Genomic DNA, 22903 nt, shown 5'->3' with positions numbered 1-22903 from the left:
TTGTATCTTGTTAATATCGAACGGTTCACGATTTATGCAAGAAAATAAAGGTTTAATAGGGTGTAGAGGGAAAAATATTATTAAATGGGTTTGTGAGAGGAAATGGAGAGAAAGAAATGGAGAGGATCTTAATTGCTTCTGGTTGGGATAAGTTGGAGTAAAACATTCATTACATGGACGATGAGATTGATGACCCTATGGGTGCCTCATCATTTAATTTATCGCATCATCTATAAGATTACATTTTACCATTTTTTGTACCCGTCTTGCTCGAATCATTGTTCATCCGAGATGATTCATTGTCAATTGATCAAAGAGGAAATGGACCGTAAAGTTGAACAAGCAAACAGGGTCATATGATTACATACCGGGGAATCGGAACTTACATACTAGCATGAAGGTTTATTATTGCCCTCTCTATACTTACTACCTTACTAATGAAGGTAAAAACATCTCACTGAAATAAATACCGAGTATTATTATTATTATTTGCAGGCACCAAACATAAAAAAAGGAAAAAGGAAAAAGGAACAGAAATGCAATCGAACGCTTGACATTCAAAGTTGGAACATCAAACCCAATCGTGTGACAATCATAGTCGTAAACCCATATCAACCAAACACAATCGAAAGCTTCAAACTTTTATCGCTGAGGAGGATCCACTGTCCTCACATTTGCACTAGTCATTCCTTCAATTTTATCTTTACTAATCTCCACAAAATGCCCCAACGTTTCATGAAACTGTTTTAGTCCCGACAATGGAAGAATGATGGAAGAACGATCAGGACCAGCCACCTGCATTTCATTTCGTTTAATAGCTCGATACATATCAAGTAGATTTACATGATCATAAAGTTAACAGCCAACTGAAATACACACCTCAGATATCCTCAAAAAGTGGCCTCTGTTGTTGTTCCCGAGGTCAAAGAAAAACCTCTTTTGGTCAACTCTGATAACTTTTGAAGCTCCCATATTTCCACCACTTTCATCTTGTGCAGGGTGCTCAGCAGGCCTCTCGGCGTTTAAATCTGATTGCGGTGTAGACAATGTAGCAATGAAGCCAGCACCAACATCATCAGATAGCCCAACCAGACGTTCTGAAGCTTCAGAATCCTGTTTTGAGCAGGTAGAATCAGTCTACAAACATACTCACACGCACAAACGCAAACGAAAAGCAAACATGAACAAACACTATCCTCAAGTAGATGTCAAGCAGTGGCAACTGGCAACTCTGGTACGTATGATCTGGGTTTGAATCGTCAGCATTACACATTACTCTGTGGGCTGTGGCTCCCTTAACACGACACCTTATTTCGTTTATCCAATAAATTATTGATCATTTTCCATGTATATTAAATATGAGAGTTAACATTTCCAAATTACACGGTTCGTACTAAAATCAGTCCCTGATTATTGATCACTTTCCAAGTATATTCTACGAAGCTCATAGGCCCTTGACCATAGCCAATCAGTCCCTTATTATTGATCACTTTCCAAGTATATTCAACGAAGCTCCTAGGCTCCTGACCATAGCTCATGGGGAGGCAAGGGTGGTCAAATCTAAGAAGTTCCTGACCATTACAGAAACATTCCCAAACAAAACCATTATAATTGATCACTTTCCAAGCATATTTTTCCTTTTCAAAGTAAAAGTACTTTTTAAAGACGAATACAACAACAACAACAACATTACCCTAGTGCCTCAATGGCTCCCGCAAATTGCGGGGTAAGGGGGGTCGGATGTACGTAGCCTTACCCTTGTGTTAGCAACACAAAGAGGCTGTTTCCGAATGACCCAAGATGAAAATTGCGTCGAGAACTGCATCGAAGGACCACTACTTCACAAGAGAAAGAAGCGCAGCCACTTTAGTGAGCCATTTTGCTTTATTCCATCATAATCCAGAACCAAGGAGTAATGAATCTTTGGCTCCATTGGAAATATGGAAACTACTTTTTAAAGACGAATACGATGGTAAATAATTTCAAGTTTCTCATTAATACCTGATTGGACAGGGCAAAAAGCCCTACTGTTTCGTTGATCTCAGCTAGTATGTTACGAAACGCAGCCCACCCTTCATCTCTGGTGGTACCTGCTGGGATGATTATTGTACTGCGGTTTCGGCTCATGGAAGCTTCCGATACCTGTTAAAATAAAAATATTTCCTTACAAATAGAAGACAAAGAAGAGTTTATACGACCACCTATGTCACATTGTCAGTTCGACTCGGTGTCTCAGCTTCAAGTGTCAAACAGGACATGGTGACGGGTGTCGGACACTGCTGTTTTTTTAAGTTTCATGCCTTGTGTCTAAAATGAAGTGTAGAGGTGTTCTTGTCGTATCTAAGCATCTGAAACGCAACAAGCCACCAAAGTGAAGTGTCAAAGTAAAATAGAGTCCACTAACAAATATTTGTCACAGCTATATTTCCTCGTCAAACTGTGTCAAAATTGATAAGCATTAATCCCAAAATCACTTATGGTCCGTTTGGGAACAAAGATTCATTTAGAAATCTGCATTTCAATCAAATTCCTTGTTTGGCAAATCAGAATATTTGGATTTGGAAATATTCTGGATTTGATTCAAATTTAAACCCACTGCTTTTTAGCTTATTTGAAATACGGGCCTGATTTCATAATTTTTTTCTAGTGTAATTAAAATTTTACCAAACACCAAAATTTGTATTTGGATTTCATTATTTCAAAATACAAATTACAAATATAACATTTCAAATGAAATGAAGGTTCCCAAACACTCCCTTAGGGTGTGTTTGGATTGAGGGATTTGAGAAGAAAGGGAGAGGAGGGAATTGGAAGGATGAGAAATCCATTGTTTGGTTAGCAAAATGAAGGTAGAGGGATTTGGAAGGGAGAGAAAATGGATCCCTCCATTTCCTTCCTACAAGGCAAATTATTTCCCCACCAACATAGGCAAGATTTGGAGGGAAAATCATCTCCTCCATTCTCCCTCCCCTCCCCTTTCCTTCCTTTCTCTTCCCTCCTTCTCCCTCCCCTTCCTTTCCTTCCTTTTTTTCTATCCAAACAATGCCTTAAGGGAAAGCCAATGTGAACCATCACAAAAAAAAAAAAGTGATGCTCAAAGTATGATACTACCTCCAGCCCATTTATATTTTCACCCTTTGACTTTGATAGTCAACTTGACGAATAATTTCTCACAAATATACCATAGTTACAACTATGTTAAAATACAATATGCATATTGTTGTTTTCATGAATGAAATATAACAAATATGACATTGTATTTTTACACATATTTGTAGAATATAATGGTCAAAGTTGATTATCAAAGTCAAAAGGGGACTACATAGATGCAAAATCTTCTTTGCGACCATCGTATGGTACGATGCCAGAAAAGGTGATCATTTTATGATAAAAAGTGACCACTTTTTAAAAGTGGTCACTTTTTATCATAAAATGGTCACTTTTCCTCCATCGCACCATACAATGGTCACACACAAGACCTACTACTACATAAATGGTATGGAGCCATGGAGGTAGTACTACAATGTCAAAGATAGTAATCACTCCGTAAATGCTACAAGAACAAGTGCTCCTCAAAATATTTACCTTAAAACAAAAACCTTACAAATAGAGCACAAAGAAGAGTTTATACGACCACCTATGTCACATTGTCACTCAGCTTCAAGCGTCAAATGTGACACGGTGACGAGTGTCAGACACTGCTACTGCTGTTTTTTTAAGTTTCATGCCTTGTGTCTAAAATGAAGTGTGGAGGTGTCTTGTTGCATCTAAGTATCTGACACGCAACAAGCCACCAAAGTGAAGTGTCAAAGTAAGATAGAGTCCACTACAAAATATTTGTCACAGCTATATGTCCTCTTCAAACCGTGTCAAAAATGATCAATATTTCTCCAGGTGTGCAAAATAAAGGCTTCAGATTGATAAGACAAAGCAAAAAAGGAAAAAAAAAATCCTAGTCCAGATTCGCTATGAATACGCTATATGCCTTTACTGGCGATCCCTCTGACATAATGTGTGTTATGTGTATTTTTATTAAGCAACATGATAGAATTCGCTCTTAACGATTCACAATTCACGATTCATAGGGTACAACGCGAATCTGGTAACCCTGTCTAGTTGCCATAATCCACAATTTCCTAACCCATTATCTACAGTGTTGCCCATGGTGGCTAGAGCTTCTCACATCCCCAACCCTTCCCGTGGAATTTATCCCTCGGAGTACATCACAAGTCACAACCACGACAAAAACAAAGCACTAATCCCATATTACTTAGCGAGTGTTTGGCAACAAGAATTTAATTTGAAATGCCTCATTTTAAATTTAGCAAAGTGAAATAAAGATTTGGAAATAAGGGGGCTTAGAGAGTGGATTTCAAATGGGTTTATTTTAGCCTTACTTGGATTTGGTAGGGATTTGGAAATCCAAATCTAATAGGTTTGCCAAACATGCAAATTGGTCCAAATCTGAATTTGAGAATACAATCTTTGTTCCCAAACACACCATTAAGGGAAAGCCAATGTGAACCATCACAAAAAATGTGATGCTCAAAGTATGATAGTCCCTCCAAGCTCCAGCCCATTAATATTTTCACCCTTTGACTTTGATGGTCAACTTTGACAAATAATTTCTCACAAATATACCATAGTTATAACGATGTTAAAATACAATATGAAGATTGTTGTTTTCATGAATGAAATATAACAAATACTGTATGACATTGTACTTTTACAGATATTTGTAGAATATACTGGTCAAAGTTGAACATCAAAGTCAAAAAGGGACTACATAAATGCAAAATCTCTTTTGCGACCATGGTATGGTGCGACAGAGAAAAAGTGATCATTTTATGATAAAAAGTGACCACTTTTTATTATTAAAAAAATAAAAAGTGGTCATTTTCTATCATAAAATGATCACTTTTCCTCCATCGCACCATACAATGGTCACACACACGACCTAGTACTACATAAATGCTACAGAGCCATGGATGTATTACTACGCTGTCAAAGATATTGCACTCCGTAAATGCTACAAGCACAAGTGCTACTCGGAAAGGGGATACCAGACATGCATTGTCAGCGAAAGCCAAACCAACCCCAAGAATTAAGCTTCACTTCAACTAACTAAAAACCATAATATACAAACTAATTCTCTCTTCAACACAATCTAAACTAAAAATGGCAAGCAATAACAGTATCAAAGGCAGTCAAAAGCGAAAACAAATACTCCCTACATCCCCAATCATTCGTTTACTTCTATTATTCTTTGTGACGAGTATTTATCAAAGGTAAACAAATGATCGAGACAAAGAAAGCATCAACAACCCAACAACACAAACATAAAATTACAAACCCAATCACAGTATAGTTAACAATCAACAGTACCTTCAAAAACCGCCCCCTCCGATTCTCGCCGACATCAAAATAAAACACCTGCAACATCAAAACCATCAAAATGAACTTAAACTTAATACCCTCACTAACATATTTTAAACAAACGTATGGAAATGAAATGAACACGAGAACGAAAAGACGGAGGAAGCTTGCCTTAGCATCAAGCTGCAATTCCTTGCTAAAAAAATCATTATCATCAGAATTAAGATAATAATTGAACAGATTAATAAACCAAGAAATTCCATTAGCAGGAAGAATAATAGTAGATCTTGTTGCAGAAGTTTTCTCAGAAATTTTGAGATAACGACCTCTTGGATTTTCCTTAAGATCGAAATAAAATAATTTGTGTTCAACTTGTAGGGTTTTGCTTACTAATTCCGCATCATTTCCACCTGTTTGATTATCCATGATTGAATTGGGATTGTGATTTTGATTTTGATTGTGATTTTTCCCCAATTGAGTAAACCCTAACCCTAATTAATCGATGTAATTGCAATTCAGTAAATACCCAATTGAATTTGAGCTATCTTCATACTTAGTCAGTAATTAGAGTAAGAAGTGGAGTGATGAAGTGAAGTTAGTTGAGATCGAGGAAGACGAGGTTGGTATTTGGGGTTGTTGATATTGAGGAATTAGGGTTTGTTAAGATTCAACGGATTATGAGTAGTGTTGTTTTATTAAATTTTTGGATATCGGATCGGATACGCAAATGTTATGGTACGGGACTACGGTAGTTATCGATCATGTTTTTATTCTAGTGTTAAATTAAATTTTTAGCTATCGGATCAGATATAATATTCCATATTAATATGATATGGCACTACGGTCGTTGTCGATAGTAATAGGTGACTTTTTTTTTTGGATCGGACGACTTTTCTTCCAACATCACACTATATAGTAGTATACTAGTAGAGATCCCGCGCAAATGCGCGGTTTTTTAGATAGGAATATTAGAGAATTTAACAATTATACTATTGGTATTTAACTGCATTTGAAATTTAATTATAAAATTTACTATTAATAATATTTTGTATTATTAAGAGCTAGAAAAAAGATTGTTCAACACTTTTACTCCGTATAAGATTGTCGAAACCGAAATTATTTTATTAACTTTGTTTTAAAAAAAAATATTGTTTTTAATTATATCATTATATCTACTAAAGCCGGTATATAAACAATTAAAAAAATTAACCAAAATTTAAGTTTTCATATAGTATGGAGCAAAGATATATATTAAGTTAAAGAGTAAGAAAAAATATGTCATAAGTTTTTCTTTTTAGAAGGAATAACAATTCATGAATACTCTCAAACCTGTACGTTTGTATCAAAAGATAGAAAAATACAATTAATTAAAATGTTTACTAAAAACATGTTCTTGGCCGTAATGTTTAGTTTTAAAAATAATAATAGTAAAAATATTTCTACCACATTATACATATAATTAGTGCAATTTTATGTATGTAATAAAATAATAATATCATATTAATATATCTATACAAATTAAAAAAAAAATATTATCCCTTTTTTAAATGGTATAGAATTATTTATGTATGAAATTAATCAGTATGGTGCACTTGTAGATATGATATTATGAAACCCATTTATAGCATAAGTCAAAATTAATCAGAATGACCCAGTTGTATATATGATGTTATGAAACCCATTTATAGCCTAATTCATTTAGGCGGGAAAACTTAGAGATCTCTTATTCTTTTAGTTTAATGGGGATGATTATATATTAATTATATATTAAGACTTTAATTCAGGGATTTTATGAAGGGGTTTGGATTCAGATTACGCAAATAATGAGGGATGAGAGTTTTTAAGAATTCACAAATTCTCATTTGTGAAGGCGCTATTCTGTAAGGAGAGGTCACAAGCTTGTGACAGTCACAAGCAAGACGGTCTGCAACGAATTAGGGTTTAATAAAATAGATTTCATTCACGTTGAGTTATTTTAGTTTCACTTGTGATTTCGACTTAAATACCATCCCTAATCATCGGCAAAGCATGAGGCTTATAAAAAGAATTTGCAACAAGGTTTACGAGTATTTGCGTAAAACAAGTCAATGTAAAACCGTGTTATACAGGTAACTTTGTAAATACTTTTAGTGCAAAAATTGTTGTCAAAAGTAACCATATCAACATGGTGTAGACTGTAGAGTTGGTCAACATACGTCGAGTCGTCGATAGCCGATCGCTAAAATTCATCTAACACGCGTTTCATTAGATTATTACAACTTGCACCAAATTTCTTCCAAGAAAATGTCATCTAACAATCCTAAAACGCTGGAGTATAAGAGTTCAATCACCAAGGTGAAGCAGCAACAATAAAATCCAGAGGCAAAAAGTAGCGACTCTCAGAAGTTGCTGACTTGCGGCTCATGCGAGATCACACTGGAATACCAGCTTCAGTTAATTTGCTCATCCTTTTAACTAAACCAGTCTTTTGATGATTAAGAAGAGATGCTGTTGAAGCAACCTGAGCAACAAAAGAAAACTACATCATAATTAACAATACGAATATACGATTCCACAGCAAAATTGGTATGGTGTAGGCTTTCACCCTTCATATTCATATCTTCTCTAAGCCTCGGTAATATTAAATAATCAATCATTAACTAATCCCTTTTCTTGTTAAATTCCCTCTAACCTTTTTATGCTCGTTCCTTTACCTAACCTGGCTTGGAGGATTGCCACCACCAAGTCTTTCATCCTAACCACAATCCTCGCCAGATCAATCCACCAACACATTAATCTTTTACAATTTTACGGTTACTCTTTACTGAACTTCAGAAAGAAAAAGAAGCCAACTGTACTCTAAAATTAAAACTGAGAATCTCATTTTCCCGTTCTTGATTCTTCTCTATATCATCTCCCCTTACCCTCATCTGAACAAAATAGTCGTCATGAATACCTTGGTTTTCACAACTGGCATCTTTTTGTTATACACCTTTCATTAACAACAGAAATGGGTAGTTTAACCATCCCAACAAACTAAGGGCTCCATCGTAAATGACAGGCATTCGTGGGAATGACTACTAGATAGCCAGAAAGTTACAAAACCAACAAAGAGATTTACTTATGCAAATATGGTACTAGAAAAAGTGTCATTTACTACAAAAATCACAATAATAAGTTGGTACTTGCCTCAGCTCGTAGCCGCAATGCCTCTCTACCTGGCATTTCCCGCAGCAGGTCCATTAAATCTAGACATGAAATGGGCAATTGAATATCATTACACTTACAGGGAACTGAAATAAGAAGCACAAGCCGACAACAACGTAAGTAACAACAAAGTTTGTGTTCCAATATGATTTGCGGTTGGCTACCACAGCATAAGTAACAACAATTAAATGTGAAGTTTTGTGAGTTCCTTTAATTGGGCTTCAGGCTGGTACTGAATAGTGAGTACCATATGTAAACAAACTCACAATTTAACAACACGACTTGGTAATATGTCACAACAAAAAGTTTCTCTCTCTATTTCAATTAATAAGTCCCATTTACCTTCTATAGTGAGGATATAAAATTAAATGAGGCGTATTCACTGAAATTGAGAGAGTAAAACCTAAGGGTATAGAAACTAAAAATCAATCCAGAATTACCAGCAGCTTGAGATTCAACATGATTGACTGATTTGGCAAGGCGCTGCATCTTCTTTCCGACATTACTGCATTAAGAACTTACATTAGGATTAGGCTATTAACTACTGTGTAGAAATTAAGAAGAGCTAACATATAATAAAAGTTACATGAGTTCAGCTAGGCCACTTCTCATCTCCTTCTCAGCAAAAGTTGACCTTTCGAGAAGTTTTCGGCTCTCCTTTTTCATTAAATCCACAGAAATTTCTAACATTTTCATATTCCTCTCAGCTCTAACAAATCGTGCCTGCAATTACTAAAGCATAATAGTCAATGCAAAAACCACTCTTTTTCATCACTCATCCTTGCATGTAGTAACGACTGAGACCATGCTTTTCAAACAAAAGAGAAGTCAACATGGTGTTGGGCTTGCTGGGTGGTGTGATCTAGAATTGGGAGACGAGGACGAAAAAGATGGAGGGGTGATTTGAGAGCAGGTGGCAAGGTGGCTAGGCAAATGATGGGGGTGAGTGAGTGGTTCTACGGGTGTCGGTAGGTGGATCAAGAAAAGAAGAGAAGAGACATGGTTGGCTGAGTGGGGAGAGAAAGGAGAAAATTTCAAGATGACCGAAGGAGTAGTATAAAGACTAAAGGGTACACTGAATCATGATTGTGTTATAATTATCCATAATCATGCACAAGAAAAGACCGCTGACAAGATGGGTAAGCAAGAAATCAGCCCAATGAATCATGAAGGCTCCTAAGAAAATGGGGATTTAAGTAGGCTCACTAACAATGGAAAAAATCAAATAAATGTTGAAAGCAGATTGCTGAAGGCTGCAAATAATATTTTTTTACTGGTAATGGTAGATGCATCAACTAGCAGAATGCTTCCATGGGCAACAGATGGTAGAAAATAAAACAATTACCTCTTCGCTTTGGAAACGACCCACTGTTTGACGAAACAAAAATCTTCTTGGACCTGCGCACGGGGAAGCAGAAATTAAAACATCAAATAGTCATTAAAAAAGGAGAAAGCTAATAACTTGTGAGCACCTTTCAAATGAACAAAAACAAAACATAGGATTATAAGTTAAATTTCTGAAAATCAAGGAAGTAAGTTAAACAATTGCAACAAGCGAGTATAAAACTATCATCTAACGAACCAGTTTTGCATAGGTAATACTGTGATCTAACTAGGCAATACCTCAACATCAAGGCTAATACAACAACATCCCCATGTTAAAGATGCCGGAATGATTTCAGTTGTACTAAATTAAAATTTTCAAAATGTAATAATCACTTCACAAAAACAGAAAGATCCTGAATCATTTTTCTCTTTCTATAATATAATGACATCTCCGATATATTACTGAACTAAATTTGAGGCATCTTTTCTATTTATAAGTAAGACATTAAATTGGAGGTTTTGACACCTAAGAAAAATGTCAAACCACACACAAAAAAAGCCTTTTACCAAAGTCCATGCAAGGCTACTTGGCTCGATATGAAACACCACATCTCTTGGACTGTTACATTAGACGCTCTTACGAGTCTCTCACACATGGATTTCAAGCAAGCGTTGTGAAAGAATCCGCTTGGAAATATTACGTGAATCACTGGGGGTTGAGCGAATCAAGTAACCCAGCCTCCATGCCATGAATCTCTGAACTCTTTCACTAAAAGGTTATAAATGTCTTTAAATAGGTGTAATATTAGCATACTTATGAATATGACGTCACAATAGGCCTTCCTTGTAACAACCTCATAGGAAGGTGGATTATCACATGATGAGAGAATCTCTTCACCCTTTCCAGACCAAGCACCATCTCCCATTACAAAGTTAAAACTTTTACTAAAAGGTTATAAATGTCTTTAGATAGGTGTAATATTAGCATACTTATGAATAATGACGTCACAATAGGCCTTCCTTGTAACAACCTCATAGGAAGGTGGATTATCACGTGATGAGAGAATCTCACCCTTTCCAGACCAAGCACCATCTCCCATTACAAGTTAAAACTTTTAAAAAGGATAGCCATGAAAGAGCCCAACTAACTCTTAAAATGTGCACATTATTGCAATGTCTCTACTTGTTTCCTCACCAAATTCACAACATGGGCCAGTTGAGCAATCAGACTAGAGATCAGATCAATGTTGGCAAGCAGCGATCACCACATTATGTATTTGCATCATCACAATCATGAATCATCTTTAACAAGACAGATACAAGGAAAAACCGCAAAAAGAAAAAAACCATACCACGAAAAAAGGCAAAAGTCGCCGCCAAAGTAATCCCCGCAGCCATCGCAGGGTGTTCCGCCCCAATGCTTAACCCATCTAGTACCAAATAGAACATACGAACAAAGTTGTTAAAGCATTATAATTTGATAGCAAACCTTGAAAATTCACAATTACTCCGTGAGTATAACATCATCGTGCACCCTAACCAATGAGAAGCCTCCTTTTTTATTCTAATTAGATTATTCTTAGTTCTTTATCCCAAACACTGCCAATTCCAAATCCACGTATTGGCCAAGGCGTACAACAACGCGGTACACGAATAGACCATCTTCAATACTCCTGGAGTACCACGTCACTTCACGTCATTGTACACCCTAAACCATGAAAAGTCTCCTTTTTTATTCTACTTTATGCTTGGTTATTCTTCTAAAACATTGTCAATTCCAATTTTCTAATCAGCCTAGGGTGAACGATGATGTGGTACACAAAGAAACCATCTTCAATACTATTTCGAGTACAAATGCGTAGAATTAACACGGATATATAATACAGTACGATTATAATGAATACTTAATGGAGTACTAACCTTTAAGATTTGTGAATGCAGCATGTTCATAACTTTGGAATTTCTGCTTAATTTCTGGAATAAAGTCCTGCATATACAAATTAGGTCATGAAAATCGCTAACCACTCCGTAATTGCATATCAATCGAGTGAAATTAGGGTTTAAAACATCCGAAAATCTCACGAATTACAGATTAAAGATGATGTGAATGAAGAAAAGCATAAATTAGGACATGAAAATCGCTAACTATTCCGTAATTACATATCAATCGAGTGAAATTAGGGTTTAAATAAGTCAGGAAAAGCTCGCGAATTAGGGATTGAACACAATGCAAATGAAAAAAATTGCAGAAATCGCACAATTGTAAAGATTGAGAGACCTGGAAAGAACGGAAACTGGCGAAAGCAGTATCAGTGGAATCCATGAATGATTGGGGAAGATCTTCTGAGAGATACGAGTGCCATGCTTTCGCTGGTTGTTCTTCAATCGTCGGCTTCGTTTCCGCCATTGCTGAATGATTTTGCAAAGTTGGTTGTTCTTCAATCGTCGGCTTCGTTTCCGCCATTGTTGAATGATTTTGCAAGGTTGGTGGTTCTTCGATCGTCGGCTTAGTTTCCGCCATTGTTGAATACTTCAGCAAGGTTGGTTGATGCGTCACTGGTTTAATTTTAGGCGATCAATTTACTGGGTTTTGGTTTGGGATTAGTCCGGGAAAATTGACCCGACACGAAAAACTCGGCTTGATAAGACGGTCGACGGACCGGAGATTCGAAATTGTGTAAGTTGAGTATGACCCGATCCGGGTGGCCCATTTGAGGATAGTCTCTTTTTTGGGACTTGACCGGACCTGAAAATTGGCCTGGCAAATCTGACAGAACCTGAATAAGTAATAACCCGGTCTAATAAGAATGAACCGAATACCGATTCTCAAGATTACATAATAAGAATGTGGCTCAATATTTGATTTGACTCGACTCGAACTCGATTTAAATAACCTATTTGCGGTAAATCTTATTTTGAAAACTTTTAATTGGGGTTTAATAAACAGGTGGCATTAGGTAGAAGTATTAAGTTTTCGTTATAAAACTTGGGTTATTTGTGGTTTGGGCTGTTTGATCGACTTGGTCAAATGATTAGGCCTATATTGTGCGAAAAGTATTGGGGTAAAGTAACTCCTTGAAGTTTTTTAGTCTTTTAACTTCTAAGGGGTCGTTTGATTCGCTGCTTAGAAATGGAATGGATTGGAATGAAAAACAAGTATGGGGTTCCAACTCCATGCCTTTTAAAACTTGTTTGGTTCATTGCAAAAATAAACATAAAAGTATGGAGTTTAAATTCATAGGGAGGAGGTGGGTATGGCTAGAGGTGGACAACACAGCGGGCCAGCCCGGTCCGGCTCGGCCCAGCACTGTCACACGGGCCAGAATTTAGCAGCCCGGTCAGCACATGGCCCAGCCTGGCCAGCCCTACGGGTCGTGCTAGTGTTGGGTTTTTTCAGCCCAGCCCGGTTTTCAGCCCGTTTTTTTTTTTTAAAAAAAAAAAAAAATTGTAACCAGCCCGCCCCTATAGTGTCGTGCCCGGGCCTGACCAAAACCGGCACAACCCGGTCCTATGTTAGTGTCGTGCCAGGGCTGCTCTACCCCAGCCCAACCCGCCCTTGGCCCAGCCCAGCCCAATGTCCATCTCTAGGTATGGCCGTATGGAATTCCAAAGGTTGGAATGAAGTTAGAATCCATTGAATATCTAACTTCATGTCTCCATTCCAAAATGTTCCAACCAAACATTGTAATAAATCAAATCCATTTCAATCTATTCCAATGATGTCAACCAAACACACCCCAAGTAAAGTACGGAGTATTTCTTCAGAAAAACGTTTTACACTTGCAAATCTACTCCTCATTGACCAATACATTTCTTTTCACAATAAAAATATACCATTAAATCATCTCTTAATAACATAATCATCGACAAGAAATCCATCTAAAAGTTTTTTTCTTTTGTAGAAATGGCAAGGCCCTATTTGATTTTTACAGTTGGTCTTGCTTCAGACGTGACATTTTGATCTAAAGTAAAAAGACGGAGATTTTATAACTGTTCCGGGTGTAATTCCAGAGCAGATATTTGATACCACTCGTAGCTAGTAGATTGATGTCCTTGCTTGAATGCTCCTTGCGGTCTCCTGAAACGATGAACAAACTGAGGGCTCGGCTTTGGCCGAGCGTCTTTACTCCGACGCTCAAGCTCGAAGTCGAAAACTTAGAGAGAAGTTGTTGTAACTTGGCTAAGCGTGTATTTGTAGAGAGATAAGGGAGATATTACTGGATGAATAGTGGTTATTAGGTCAATTTGTGGATCCTTTCCTCAATGAAGGTTGAGGAGTATTTATAGCGTTCACCTTTTGTCACGTAGTGGCCAGGGTGGCCAAGTGGCTATCAGGTGAAAAGACAGTTGTACCCTCGGTAGATGGACTGTGGCGGGCTCGCCGAGGTCTTGGATATGAGTCGCGGGTTGTGTCCCGGTTGGCGGTTAATGGCGGGACCAGTAATGTGTAGATGGGATCCATCGGCTTTGACTGTTCAAGTCGTTGACTTTGCTGTGGATACCCTTGACCTTGCTCAATATGTTGACTTGGTCAGCGGTGCAGAATATGCCCCATCAATAACTATTTTACAGCCAAATATAACCACTATTGAAAAACAAGTTATCACAAAATATAACGTTAAATGTACCATTATGGACATGGTTACATTAAGAATAAAATGGTCACATATGATCTTTGAAACTTCAAAATTTGCCTTGATTTTAAATTTTGATGACCATAAAAATATTGACTAGGATTGAAAAGGATATTGATGACATGGAAATGAAATCAATGATATAATCCAAATCACCTCACAAAGGAGAGTATGTACATAACTACATGCTCAATAAATAAAGGAAGCGTGTTAATTTAAAACTAAGATTAGGTGACACAGAATTAGGTGACACTTATAAATGTAACAACACAAATGGATTGCAAATTTGCAACCAAACACATCAATTTCATAACATCAAACAACAAAATAATCAAACATGGTAACTAAAATTTGTGAAATTATATGTAAAAAAAATGGTAGTATTACAACTACAAATCTTAGATGCATGAAATCATTTTTCAGAGGATTATCATCATCATCATCATGTAATAATCATAATACTACTACTAATAATATTACTAATAATAATAATATTAGTCAACAATTAGTAGAAGAAGGGAAACAAATGAATTTGTTTTCAGCAATTAATCAAGCATTAGATATAGCATTAGATTCTGATCCTAGAGCTTATGTATTTGGTGAAGATGTTGGTTTTGGTGGTGTTTTTCGTTGTACTATGGGATTAGCTGATAAATTTGGTCGAAACCGGGTTTTTAATACTCCTCTTTGTGAACAAGGCATTGTTGGTTTTGCAATTGGTCTTGCTGCTATGGTACTTCCTCAACTTTTGTCTTGTTTGCGGAACTAGGGGGCTAGCAGGGGCGATCACGTCTTTTTTAGCTTATTATATTGCAGAACTAGGGGCTAGCAGGGGCGATCACGTCTTTTTTAGCTTATTATATTGCAGAACTAGGGGGTTAGCAGGGGCGATCACGTCTTTTAGCTTATTATATTGCGGAACTAGGGGGTTAGCAGGGGTGATCACCCCACTAGGAATAAAAAGTTGTGATTTTTTAAGTTTAATTCTCGTATATTGCATTACTTGTTCGCCCCACTACGGTTTAAATGAAAACCAGTGTGACTACTAGTTTAGTGGTGCACCCACTTATTTTGGGGTGATCCCTCCCATGAAGAATAAAAAGTTTTGGTTTTTTAGTTTCACAAATTCTTGTTTCAGACAGCTATTTTGGTCTGAAATAATAAGACGGGATTTTGTGACCATTTTATGGTCAAATGTAACCACAATGGTTTAGTCAATGTTACAGCTTATGGTAACTTGTTTTCCAAGAGTGGTCACATTTGGTTATCAACTGGTAACAAAACCCCGTCTTATTATTTCAGACCAAAATGGTCCGTCTGAAGGAAGACCAACTGTTTTAGTTTATATATTGTATATTGCATTAGTGGTTCGCCCCGTTAAGTTTAAATCCTGACGGCTACTTTTGTGTTGCACCCACTTATTTTGGGGTGATGGTGCCCCTAAACAATAAAAAGTTCTGATCTTTTTAGTTTACTGTATTGCATTACTGGTTTGCCCCACTGGGTTTAAATCCCGGTTCTGCCAATGTGACTCCTAGTTAAGTGACGCGCCCTGGCAGTGTGACTACTAGTTAAGTGGCATGGCCAGTTATTTTGGGGTGATCGCGCCCCTAAACAATGAAAAAGTTCTGAACTTTTTAGTTTACTGCATTGCATTACTAGTTTGCCTCACTAAGTTTAAATGCTGGTTCCACCAGTGTGTCTGCTAGGTGATCGTGCCCCTGAACAATAGAAAGTTTCGATGTTTTTGTTTATACTGTTACATTACTGGTTTGCTGCTCTGAGTTTAAATTCTGTTTCCGCCAATGTGACTGATAGTTTTGTGGTGCTCTCACTTATTTTGAGGTGATCGCGCCCCTAGGCCTGAACAATAAAAAGTTTCGATTCTTTTAGTTTATACTGTTTTCTGGTTCCGCCAGTGTGACTACTAGTTTTGTGGTGCACCCACTTATTTTGGGGTGATCGAGCCCCCAAAGAATAAAAAGTTTCGATTTTTTAGTTTATTCTGTTACATTGCTGGTTTGCTGCTCTGAGTTTAATTTCTGGTTCCGCTAGTGTGACTACTACTGTTTTTGTGGTGCGCCTGCTTATATTGTTTACTGTGTTACAGGACAATCGAGCTATTGCAGAAATCCAGTTTGCTGATTATATATATCCTGCTTTTGATCAGGTATCATCCCTCTTTTCCCCTATATCCCTTGTATTATAGGTTATGCCTCACGTTATCTTAATGTAAGACGGTTATGTTATGGATTGTTATCAGTTCATTACTTGGTTATATCATGAAATGTTTCTTTCTTTGTAGATTGTGAATGAAGCTGCTAAATTTCGATATAGAAGTGGCAACCAGTTCAACTGTGGAGGTTATCATTTTTTTTTCTTTTGAATAGTTGTGTTGTACATGTGACTTATACTATCTCGTTGTTTTGACATTCGCTTTATGCGTTACCAGGATTAACAATAAGGGCTCCGTATGGAGCAGTTGGTCATGGTGGACATTACCACTCACAGTCTCCGGAAGCTTTCTTTTGCCATGTTCCTGGCATTAAAGTATGTCTTTATTCGTCCTTGTAAAACCAACCATTTTCATCTAGTATTTGGTTTGTTGTGAGAAAATTTTGAATAGAGCCTTCATTCACCATCATTTGCCTTAAAATATGATGGAACGAAGGAAAATTAATTGTTAAACAGCTTGTGAAAGAATTTAGGGTGACTTCAATCTTCAGTACGGGGTATGCCGGGTATCCATTAACAGCCTCTTTGTAGTTAAAACAAGCCGTTCATGGCTTGAGGCACTTGGGTAATGTTGGTTACTCGTGAAACAATGTTCACATTCATACCCTTGTGAGTCGGTGTTTTAGAGGTCTTTGTGATAGGAGAATAGGAGATACTGTAGCTGTGTGTGTGGGTTTTTGTTTATGTACGTCTAGTTGTGCACTTGTGCAGTTGTGCCCCTCTATGTATATCTTCCTCCGCAACGTGCTGATACACACAATCTCTAAACCATGTAATGACAGGTTGTTATTCCTCGAAGTCCACAACAAGCTAAAGGGTTGCTCCTTTCTTCCATACGCGATCCAAACCCTGTTGTCTTTTTTGAACCAAAGGTATGGATTCCCATGGTGTACTCAGCTTCAGCTTCAGCTTCTGTTGTATCATCTGATACAAATTATTAAGTCGTCTTTTTTTTTTGTGGCAGTCTCTTTACCGCATAGCAGTAGAAAATGTTCCTGAGAGTGATTACATGTTGCCTTTGTCACATGCAGAGGTATGTTGCTTAAAAGTAATTCCCTTTGATGTTATTATCCGCAATCGTGCCTAGAATGAGATGTGTTGAGTGTCTAGGTGATTCGAGAAGGCAGTGACATTACACTTGTTGGGTGGGGAGCTCAGTTAGCTGTCATGGAAGACGCTTGTAAAGATGCTGAAAAGGTACTTTTCTTGCAACAACTACTTTAAAGTAGTGCCGCAAAGTCTCCTGCTTACAGCGAGGTTGTTTTCAGATGACCCATAGTGAAAATTACGTCCGAATTGAGTCTTTTGCTCCATTGTAAGTGGAAGACGGAGAGGTGTTCTTATTGTCAAATTGTTTCACATGTGTTCGTGTTACAGGAGGGAATTTCATGCGAGCTTATAGACTTGAGAACGCTTATACCGTGGGATAAGGAAACTGTGGAAGCTTCTGTGAGTAAAACTGGAAGGTTACTTGTGAGTACATCGTCTTACTCTTGAAGTTTCTTTTACGAAAAAATCACTCCCATCTGTTTTCCTGAGTTATTTATCACTTACAGATCAGTCATGAAGCTCCAGTAACGGGAGGTTTTGGCGCTGAAATCGCTGCGTCTATTACCGAACGTTGCTTTCTAAGGGTAACTCTCTCCAACCGATTGACCTGAACACTCACACGGTTCAACATTTCTCCAAAATTTATGTACTACGTATTTTTTTGTGAAATGCTAACGCTGTTTGCTAATGAGTTATGACCGAATGAGTTGCAGTTAGAAGCTCCTATTGCTAGAGTCTGCGGCCTGGACACACCATTTCCGCTTGTATTTGAACCGTTCTATCTGCCTACCAAAAATAAGGCAAGCGATTGTACATTTGTTTGTACTTCTCTAGCTGCTGTTTTAAAAATCATATGAGAAAAGTTATTTGATGACATAAAACATATTGTACTCTGGGTGACATTTGCAGGTGTTAGATGCAATCAGATCCACTGTAAATTACTAAGTCATGCAATACTGCAATCAGATCCACTGTAGATTTCTGAGTCGATTCGCCGATGTCATCTATAAAACTGGCAGCTCAGTTTATTAATGCTTTGTATAATGTACTCCATAATCCATATATAATACAGTATACTCCTGAAGATCCTGTGTATCGGACATTGGTCGTCGTCGTCAAGTGTATATTTTATTTATACTCCGTCATTGTTTTCTGAATGTAAGATTTGTAATGACAAAATGTGCTGCCAGTTTAGATTTTCTAAAGCTTAATTTAGTTATTGTGATAATGTATATCTAATCCTTTTGTGGGATTAGATTAGACTTTTCTTACGATGAAAATGCCGTGAAGCTCGAACCAAGATCCATCGACTGTTGTCTCCTGAGTCAGCCGGGTGCTTCAGATCGGTTGCCTTAGGAACCGACTTGGTCCCGTCAATGCTCGAGGAAGCAACTTTGGAACTTGACCAATGCAACAAATTCAGCTCGATAACCGGGATAAACCCTCTAGACTTGGCAGAATTGATCAGACTTGAATAACCCGACCCGACACCTGAAGTCAAGACCCAAGCTTGACCCGAATCTCGAATTGACGCGACCCACTATAACCCCGACTCGAATGTTTATTGTTGTAAAAAAATTATTATCCACGAATAACTTGATAATAATTGACCGGAAAAGAACCCGAACGCAAAATAACCCAGCCCGATCTGAAACCAGTAAACCCGAATTGACCGACCCGAAATTGACCAAGTAAGCCCGTTTGTCAGGTCTACTTATAACTATACAACAAAGCTAGCTGACATCTGCACTACGTAATATAAGTATATAACAAACTCTTTTGCAATAGAGTTTTTTAGGTAGGAGGTAAAACCGTCTTACCCAGCTTTTCGAGATATAAAGTTTTTTACGTAGAAGGTAAAAACCGTCCTACCCGAGTTTTTGAGATACGGTAGTAAAAAGTAAAAAGAGTAAAATGGCACATTTTTTTCTACTAGTGGTTGATTACAAATTTGAAAAAAGAGGAATAAAAAAATGGGAAGAATATGGGCGAGTCGATGTTTTTCGTCTTTATCGACTATACTAGTGCATTGGGTTCCACGCACGAGGCAGCAGTACCTCATTAACCAACCTTTTTTTTGCATGGACCACCCTTCCCTTTTCTTTTGGGCGCCAGTCTCATAAAGTTAACTTTGCTTTTCACTAATTACTCTATTTTTAGGGTCATTAACTCTTCATATTTCGGTGGATTTATCATCATAATCCTTTTGATTATTACTACTTTTTAAGTTTTAAGTATGACTTAGAGAACACTTTAACTTTAAGTTTTACGTTTACACGGATTATTAGTTTTTTGTCAAAATATACGTTTGTGAAATATACTCCCTCCAATTCGCTATAATGTTCCCTCTTTCCTGAAACGGATTATTCAAGTAATGTTCCCCTTTCCTTTTTTGGTAATTTTTACTCTTATTTTATTCATCCCTCTCTCCTATTACCAAACCCACACAACTCTTTTACTCTTATTTTATTACTTTCTTAATGTTTTGGCCCCACAACTCCTTATTTAATTACTAACTATTCTTCCCTCTCTCCTATCAACAAATCCACATTTGTCCTTTATTCTTTTATATTGATTTTTCTTAAGTATTGTGTCATTCTCAAATGGGAACATTATGATGAATTGGAGGGAGTATTTAGATGATAAGTTCGTATATATTAGTCTCTCTAAAAGTAAACAAATGAATAATGCAAAAGAATACAACTCTGTACTTAATTGCCGTTTACTACAAATAATGAAATACGAGTAGAAATATTGTGGAGGGTGAAAATATTTAATACTTAATTATTGAAGTTAAAATCAATAATCTGATAAGAACGGATATTATACTTGATCTTAGCCAAAAGACTGAATCATTTGAGAATATCAGTTCTAGTAATTCTTAACTTTTTTATGTTTCTCGTCAATTTTACAACAACAACAACATCAGAGCCTAATCCCAAAATAATCTGGGGTCGGTTGACATGAATCATCCTTTAGAAGCGTCCATGATGAAAGCACACCTCAAAATGCGAAAATACAGAAAGAAAAAGTAAAAAATAAAAGAGGAGGGGGAGGGGGGACATAATACAAGGTAAACTAATAGATTTTAAAATCAAAGTCCGAATTTCTTCAAAGCATCTTGCTTGCGACGTACACAGTAGGTCTCATGTCTCATGATAGACCGTCTCTTACTAATTTAGTGAGAGACATAATAGGAAAAATATAAATTATATGAGTCCCTCACCCCATCGTGAGAGAGGACCGTCTCTCGGAAGTTTTTGTGGTGATGTACACTATCCGTCACAATTTGTGACGGATAGTGCTCCTCTCACAATAAGGCAAGTGGGAGGGCAGGTCGGGGGAAATGTAGCATCTTATGGATAGTGACACTTGCATATTGTAAGAGGGATACTATTCGTTTTCAGCTTATGACGAATAGTGTCCGTCTTCGATGAGAATTTATGGAATTTTTGTTTTAAAAACTTAGAAATTTAAATCGAGAATAAACATTAAAACCATTTCTCAGCGATTATACAAATAAGTAAAAATGTTTTTGGGTTATTCTACATGGTGACCCTGAACTTTTTCAGATCCCACGCGGTAACCCTGCAAATCAGAAAACAAAAATGGTAACCCTGAACTTCAATATTATATATCTCCGTAACCCTTAACTAAAATTCCGTCAATTTGCACCGTTAAGTGATGATGTGTCGTGTGATGTGGCTATTTGGTCTTGATGTGGCGTGTGACATGTATTACAAGGCGGGATTAATTAGTTAGTCGTATTAGTTAGATTTAATAAGTAGTCGGGTTTTTAATATATTATAAGTATCATTATTATTTTATTAATTTATTATGTAGGCGAGACGGGATTGCAAGGCGGGATTGCGAGACGGAATAATGTAAGATGAAAAACAAACAAAAACGACGCAAGTTAAACCATCTTCTACACCACCTCGCACCACCACCGTGGCTACCACCTCAGACCACCACCGTGGCTACCACCTCGACCCACCACGCCAAAGACACCCTCTCGCCGACCTCCACCATGGCGACACCGGAATAAATTTCCCAAAATTCATCCCCTCTCCATAAAACCCAGATCTAGTGTTTTTAGGGGGGTGAGATGAGATTACAAGGGTGGGGGAAAAGATTAAGGGTGTCGGGTTTCGACGGGCGACGGTGGTATTGGTGTTTCGACGGGCAGCTGCGGACGGTGAAGGGTGGGGAGTCGCTGACGATAGTTCGACGAAGGTTGGTGAAAGGTGGGGTGGCGGCGACGGTAGTGGTGGTTATGGCGAAGGCTGTGATTGTGGTGGATTGGTTTTTTTTCTTTAATTTATTCATAAACATCCTAGTCATTAGCCACATCAGCGAACATTAGCCATGTCATTCGCCACATATGACACTTAACGACCCATTTTGACGGAATTAAACTTCAGGGTCACGTTAATTACATTTAAGGGACTTCAGGGTTACCAAAAACTTTTTCTATTTTGTAGGGTTACCATGTGTGATTCGAAAAAGTTCAGGGTCACCATGTCGAAAAACCCAATGTTTTTCTTTCTTTTAGCTTGAGGTCCACCCTAACATCGTTGAAAAAAATATTCTATACAAATTTTTACGTTTAAGTTAGATAATCCGATTAATTAATACATTCGGAGCTAGCACAAATAAATTACCTCAGGCTTATTCCCTAGATTTACTCCATTAAACTCAATCAGAGAGGTAGTGTCAGATGGTGACAGTGTCCTTTTTGCTGCCATGTGCTGATGATAATACTGGAAAAATTAAGACTAATTATAGTTTATTGTTTGAACAATTAAACCTTTTGTAAGTGTTCTTACTCAATTGACTCATATACTTGACCACCTCTTACGGTCTTACCCCTTTGGTCCTTTACCAAATTACCACTAATACTAGTGATTAATGAATTTGGAAAATGGTTTTTAGTCTTCCACCATTATAGATAGTCTGTTTAAGACGGATATGTTTATTTTTAACGAGTATTTCAGAATTATTGTTATAACTATAGACTATAGTTATCCATGTCGTCAAATGATTGAGTCATTCGAATAGGAGAATGACCCGTCTACGTTTTTTATTCTCGATAC

General features: G+C 37.2%; 3 protein-coding genes across 3 annotated transcripts; 1 reads left to right on the top strand and 2 right to left on the bottom strand.

The window, feature by feature from the left end:
* Positions 1-334: 334 nt before the first annotated feature.
* LOC141619543 (transcription factor Pur-alpha 1) lies at positions 335-6170 on the bottom strand. Its single transcript, XM_074436555.1, has 5 exons — positions 5548-6170; positions 5386-5433; positions 2002-2142; positions 880-1113; positions 335-795 (listed from the first exon to the last, which is right to left on the bottom strand). The coding sequence occupies exons 1-5, from the start codon at positions 5800-5802 to the stop codon at positions 643-645; spliced, it is 831 nt and encodes a 276-aa protein (XP_074292656.1). The 5' UTR covers positions 5803-6170; the 3' UTR covers positions 335-642.
* A 1253-nt stretch (positions 6171-7423) lies between these two features.
* On the bottom strand, positions 7424-12516 carry LOC141619536 (RGS1-HXK1-interacting protein 1). Its single transcript, XM_074436549.1, has 8 exons — positions 12167-12516; positions 11809-11875; positions 11241-11318; positions 9908-9960; positions 9149-9285; positions 9003-9067; positions 8545-8603; positions 7424-7876 (listed from the first exon to the last, which is right to left on the bottom strand). Exons 1-8 carry the CDS (start codon positions 12407-12409, stop codon positions 7787-7789), a joined length of 792 nt encoding a protein of 263 aa, XP_074292650.1. The 5' UTR covers positions 12410-12516; the 3' UTR covers positions 7424-7786.
* Positions 12517-14745: 2229 nt separating this feature from the next.
* Positions 14746-18986, top strand: LOC141619535 (2-oxoisovalerate dehydrogenase subunit beta 1, mitochondrial-like). The gene is made up of 11 exons (XM_074436547.1): positions 14746-15255; positions 16633-16692; positions 16828-16885; positions 16975-17072; positions 17540-17629; positions 17722-17790; positions 17868-17954; positions 18135-18230; positions 18314-18391; positions 18521-18607; positions 18717-18986. The coding sequence occupies exons 1-11, from the start codon at positions 14860-14862 to the stop codon at positions 18750-18752; spliced, it is 1155 nt and encodes a 384-aa protein (XP_074292648.1). The 5' UTR covers positions 14746-14859; the 3' UTR covers positions 18753-18986.
* The last annotated feature ends 3917 nt before the right edge of the window (positions 18987-22903 follow it).

This window comes from Silene latifolia, chromosome X (genome assembly GCF_048544455.1).
Source record: "Silene latifolia isolate original U9 population chromosome X, ASM4854445v1, whole genome shotgun sequence".
Taxonomy (NCBI): domain Eukaryota; kingdom Viridiplantae; phylum Streptophyta; class Magnoliopsida; order Caryophyllales; family Caryophyllaceae; genus Silene; species Silene latifolia.
This window is presented reverse-complemented; position numbering and strand designations above follow the sequence as displayed.

Bases quoted from the DNA above. Each gene is read 5' to 3' on its own strand.
- LOC141619543 (XM_074436555.1), bottom strand. From the start codon at position 5,802: ATGGATAATCAAACAGGTGGAAATGATGCGGAATTAGTAAGCAAAACC. The intron at 2,143-5,385 runs GTACTGTTGATT...TTATTTTAACAG, and splicing joins GGAGGGGGCGGTTTTTGAAG to GTATCGGAAGCTTCCATGAG. The intron at 796-879 runs GTGTGTATTTCA...AATGAAATGCAG, and splicing joins ACTTTTTGAGGATATCTGAG to GTGGCTGGTCCTGATCGTTC.
- LOC141619536 (XM_074436549.1), bottom strand. From the start codon at position 12,409: ATGGCGGAAACTAAGCCGACGATCGAAGAACCACCAACCTTGCAAAAT. The intron at 9,961-11,240 runs GTATGGTTTTTT...CCCCGTGCGCAG, and splicing joins GACTTTTGCCTTTTTTCGTG to GTCCAAGAAGATTTTTGTTT. The intron at 9,068-9,148 runs GTAACTTTTATT...TTCTTAATGCAG, and splicing joins AGTGGCCTAGCTGAACTCAT to TAATGTCGGAAAGAAGATGC.
- LOC141619535 (XM_074436547.1), top strand. From the start codon at position 14,860: ATGGTAACTAAAATTTGTGAAATTATATGTAAAAAAAATGGTAGTATT. The intron at 15,256-16,632 runs GTACTTCCTCAA...ACTGTGTTACAG, and splicing joins CAATTGGTCTTGCTGCTATG to GACAATCGAGCTATTGCAGA. The intron at 17,073-17,539 runs GTATGTCTTTAT...ATGTAATGACAG, and splicing joins GCCATGTTCCTGGCATTAAA to GTTGTTATTCCTCGAAGTCC.